Below are 5,111 nucleotides of genomic sequence, written 5' to 3' on the forward strand. Positions count from 1 at the left end.
TGCAGTGCGTTCCGTTGCCATAGTAGCCAGCCGGACACTCGCAAGTGTAGCCTCCTATCGTGTTGGTACAACTGGCGACAGGGTCGCAGTCATCACACCCTAGTTCGCACTCATCTTTATCTGTTTTAAAGAATTGTTAAATAAAGTAAATACAGCACATAATTCACAAGACAGTTCAAGACAATATAAAAACAAAGCATAATATAAAAACATGACAATCGGAAACGTTCATGAAAATCATCATATGAGCCATGGGGGCATTTCTTAGTTGAGATATTCACCTTCGCAGTGCTGAAAAGCGCCGTTGTCGTCCTGAAGGATCTGCCATCCTGGTCGGCAAGAACAGCGGTAGTAATCTTCCCGTAAGGAGCAAATGCCGCCGTGTGATACCTGGCCACAGCGATCCTCCTCGTCCGAACACCAGTCGATATCTGAAAGGCGCCAATTGCAAGTTTTTTTTTAAATATTGACTAGACATGGTGATAGCACACTCAAGTTATATCAACTTATTTTATGCCGCCACCAATACGAATACAGGGCAAGACAATACTTATTTTCACTTGAGTTAATTGAGGAAAGTCGTGTAAAGTGTCTTTCCCAAGGGCACAAGATCGGTGGCTTGTCAGGACTCTAACCCGGGACCTCTTGGTTCCGAGTCACCACACGACCCCACAATTGCAAGTTGATATTGTAAGATATGTTTTGCGCGTGGTGATAAAGAGGCAGTACACATCAGAGCCCTCTGCTCCCCGCCACCCTCGTCCAGTGACGTGACCTGTATTCACCTTTAACCTCTTGGACGTGACTACCTTTTCATTACCCGATGAAACATGGCAGATGGTGTTGGTTTACCATGTTACAACAATGTGAAATTTAATATTCCATTATAATATATATACATGTATTGAAGTTAGATAAATACACTAGTAGTAGAAATAATCTATGTTTATACTTATTAATTGTTATTTGCCATACATTGTATCCAATGCAATTGTTGCGCAATAAACTAGACTATTATTGGTTTATTAAGATGGTGTTTACTAGAGATGTTACCATTATGGCATCAGATAATGTAAGGGTATTACTAACAACAGTATACGTTGTAACAGTATACAAAGGCGCTTTAGGTAAAAAGTTCCCTACAAATAGAGAAACGATACTTACGTCCTTCAGGGCATTCTTTGTTATAACAGTTCTTAATTTCCGCGTCCTGGCCGATACAAAACCGGCCACCGTTGGAAGGGGGAGGGTTGTTGCACTGACGAGTTCGCGTCTGGACGCCCAATCCACAGTACGCCGAACAGTTCGACCACTCACTCCAAGTACTCCAAACACCATCTATTTTAAGAGGAGACAGAAAATCAACCTTCATATCTTTCTGTTTTAACAAGATGCACCAAGATTTAGAGAGATTAGACCAATAGTATGTTCAGATTATGAATGAATTATGTATGGAGAATAAATGAACGTACCGACAGGAACCAGTGATGTCTGTACTGTCGTTGACGTTGACTTTTTGTCAACTGCTGTAGTCGTGTTGTTGGTGGTTTCCGATGTTGAAGATAAGGTGGTAGTTGCTATCGTTGTTGCTAGGGATGTCGTTGCCACTGTAGTCGTAACCACAGGAGAGGTAAGATCAGAAACGGCAGTGGAGGTTTCTGTGAAAACTGTCGTCTCTTGAAGGTGGTCTGGATGCGTGGTACTTTGATGAGGCGTTGTACCGGATGTCACATGAATTTGGGACGTGCTTGTTTCTTGTGTGCTTTCGTGAGGTGTAGAATGCATGCTTGTAGTTGACATAACTGACGATGCTTGGGAAGAACTAAGTGTCGGACGCTGCGTTGTTGTGCGAGGTATACTAGCTGTTGTTGGAAGTACAGCAGTAGTTGTCTGCTTTAGTGTTGTTGAGAAAAACTGCTCAGTCGTCTTTGGAGAAACAGTCGTTGTAGAAAGCGTAGAGGCTTCTGTTGAACTTGTCGATACTTTTTGTATGGTCGACTGTTGAGATGTTGAGAAGCCTGTGGAATACGATGATGATTGTTGTGAGGGCGTTATGGTTGTAGTTGATGGCAATTTTGTACTGGCCTCTTCTTCTGTAGTTGTTGGGACAGGCTGGTCAGTCGTTTTGGAAGAAACTGTCGTTGTTGATAGCGTAGAGGCTCCTATGATAGTTGTCGTTGTTATATTTGTTGTCAACTGTTGGAAGTCTGTGGAGTACGATGATGATTGTTGTGAGGGCGTTGTTGTAGTTGATGGCAAATGTGTGGTGACCTCTTTTGCTGTAGTTGTTGATACAACAGTAGATTCTGGTATTTGCCCAAGTGTTGTGGAGACAGTAGTTGACATAGCTGACGATGCTTGGGAAGAACTATATGGCGGACGCTGCGTTGTTGTTTGAGGTACACTAGCTGTTGTTGTCAGGAGTGCAGCAGTAGATTGTATTGTCTGCCTTAGTGTTGTTGAGACAGACTTGTCAGTCGTTTTTGGAGAAACGGTCGTAGAAAAAAGCGTAGAGGCTTCTGTTGAAGATGGTAATGTAGTCGACTTTTGTTCAGTTGTTGAGAAGCCTGTGGAATACGACGAAGACTGTCGTTGGTGAGTTGTGGTAGTAGTTAATGGCAACCTTGTAGTGGCCTCTTCTTCTGTTGTTGTAGAGACGGACTGTTCAGTCGTTTTTGGAGCAACCGTAGTTGAGGCTTCTGTTGGAGCAACCGTAGTAGAGGCTTCTGTTGAAGTTGTCGATACTTTTTGTATGGTCGACTGTTGAGATGTTGAGATGTCTGTGGAATACGATGATGACTCTCGTGGGGGTGTTATGGTTGTAGTTGATGGCAACTTTGTGGTGACCTCTTCTGCTGTAGTTGTTGGGACAACGGTAGATTTCGTTGTCATTTCATCTGCACCAGTAGTGGGTCTCGCAGATGTTGCCGATGGTGTTGTTGCCAATGTAGATGTAATTACATCGGCAGTTGTTAATGGAGTTGGGGTTTTGGCAGTTGTTGGTGGAGTTTCGGTAGTTGTTGATGGGGGTTCGGCAGTTGTTGATGGAAGTTGGACAGTTGTTGATAGAGCTTCGGATGTTGTTGATGAAGTTTTGGCAGTTGTTGATGGGGTTTCGGTAGTTGTTGATGGAGCTGTGGCATGTTGATAGAAGTTGGACAGTTGTTGATAGAGCTTCGGATGTTGTTGATGAAGTTTTGGCAGTTGTTGATGGAGCTTCGGCAGTTGTTGATGGAAGTTGGACAGTTGTTGATGGAGCTTCGGTTGTTGATATGCTTGAGGTCACTGGCGAAGCAGATGTTGCCATGCTACTACGAGATGTGCTAGGCTGAGTAGTCGTACTAAATATTTGACTGGGTGTAGAGACCGGTGTCATTTTATCGGCACTAGTAGTGAATCTCATAGAAGTAAGTAGCCCTTCGGTAGTTGTCGATATGCTTGAGGTGCTGACTATCTGACTGGGCGTAGACACCGTTGTCATTTTGGATGTAGATGTAATTAATCCTTCGGCAGTTGTTGTTGGAGCTTCGGTTGTTGTTGACGCAGCTTGGGCAGTTTTTGATGAAGTGTCGACTGATGTTGTCGGGGCTTGGGCAGTTGTTGATGGAGTTTCTGTTGTTGTTGATGGAGTTTCGGTTGTTGATGTGCTTGAGGTCGCAGGTGCAGCAGAGATTGTGCTGAATATCGGACCTGGTGTAGAGACTGTGGTCGTTTTATTGGCACCAGTGGTAGGCCTCATAGATGTCGATGTTGTTGTTGTTTTTGTCCCCTGACTTGAAGTGGGAGAAACGCCAGACGTGGAAATCGTTGTCGGTTCATCGACATCAGTGGTGCGTCGGGCAGATGATCGGCCTGTTGTTTCTGCTGAAGTAGACGTCAGACGCCCTTCGGCAGTTAGTGCAATTGAGACCCGCGTTGAAAATTGCGACGACGTCGACCTTGAAGCAGAAGGTGAGATTGCCGTCGACACTATTGTGGATGGTGGTCTCCTGGTACTCGTTTCGTGCGTTGTTGTAAATGTAATTCCGCTGGTCGTCGCAATGGATGACATTTGGGAGGACGGTGGCTGTGATTGTTGTTCAGTAGTTACTATCGTGCTCGTCGTTGATTCCTGCTTGGTGCTCTTTTCTTGTGAGGTGGTAGACACCTGGCCTGAGGTAGTGGAAACGCCAGACGTTGAGGCTGTTGTCGTCTGGCCTGGTTCTGTCGTGAGCTTGACAAATTTTGTCGATGTCGATATCTGCGTTGTTGCCTGCTGGGTGCTTCCGTCATGTGCTGTGCTGGACACCTGACCTGAGGTGGAGAAAAGGCCATGCGTGGAGGTCGTTGTCGCTTGGCCTGGTTCTGTAGTGAGCTTGGCAGATGTTGTCGATGGCAATATCTGCGTCGTTGTCTGCTTGGTGCTTTTTAATGTGCTGGACACCTGAGTGGAGAAAAGGCCATGCGTGGACTGAGCAGTTGTACTGAGCACCGTACTTATGGTAGAGAGAGCACCAGGTGTGGGGACCGTTGTTGTCTGGCCTGGTTCTGTAGTGAGCTTGGCAGATGTTGTCGATGGCAATATCTGCGTTGTTGTCTGCTTGGTGCTTTTTAATGTGCTGGGCACTTGACCTGAGGTGGAGAAAAGGCCATGCGTGGACTGAGCAGTTGTACTGAGCACCGTACTTATGGTAGAGAGAGCACCAGGTGTGGAGACCGTTGTCGTCTGGCCTGGTTCTGTAGTGAGCTTGGCAGATGTTGTCGATGGCAATATCTGCGTTGTTGTCTGCTTTGTGCTTTTAAATGTGCTGGACACCTGGCCTGAGCTGGAGGAAAGACCATGCGTGGAGGCCGTTGTCGCCTGGCCTGGTTCTGTAGTGCGCTTGGCGGATGTTCCGGTTGTTGTTGGAGTTTCGGCAGTTGTTGTAACTTCGGCAGCTGTTGTTATAGTTTTAGCAATTGTTGTAGTTTCAGCAGTTGTAGTTTCGGCAGTTGTAGTTTCAGCAGTTGTAGTTTTAGCAATTGTTGTAGCTTCGACAGCTGTTGTTCTAGTTTCAGCAATTGTTGTAGTTTCAGCAGTTGTAGTTTCTGCAGTTGTTGTAGTTTCAGCAGTTGTAGTTTCGGCAGCTGTT

General features: G+C 45.6%; 2 protein-coding genes across 2 annotated transcripts in view; both read right to left on the reverse strand.

Annotated features, from left to right (window-relative positions):
* The window catches only part of LOC109474529 (mucin-like protein), an 18,653-nt gene extending 18,526 nt beyond the window's left edge, over positions 1-127 (reverse strand). The window contains exon 1 of the mRNA XM_019774841.1: positions 1-127. This exon is cut by the window's left edge and continues 1 nt beyond it. The gene's annotated coding sequence lies outside the window, so the exon portion shown is untranslated.
* A 2,663-nt stretch (positions 128-2,790) lies between these two features.
* LOC109474467 (mucin-5AC-like) overlaps positions 2,791-5,111 on the reverse strand; it is a 32,635-nt gene continuing 30,314 nt past the window's right edge. The window contains exon 21 of the mRNA XM_019774759.1: positions 2,791-4,859. Within this exon, the coding sequence (XP_019630318.1) occupies positions 2,894-4,859 (1,966 nt within the window). The 3' untranslated portion in view covers positions 2,791-2,893. The remainder of the gene's footprint in view (positions 4,860-5,111) is intronic.

The sequence above is a fragment of the Branchiostoma belcheri genome, unplaced genomic scaffold, assembly GCF_001625305.1.
Source record: "Branchiostoma belcheri isolate BF01 breed outbred unplaced genomic scaffold, Haploidv18h27 scaffold31, whole genome shotgun sequence".
NCBI lineage: Eukaryota > Metazoa > Chordata > Leptocardii > Amphioxiformes > Branchiostomatidae > Branchiostoma > Branchiostoma belcheri.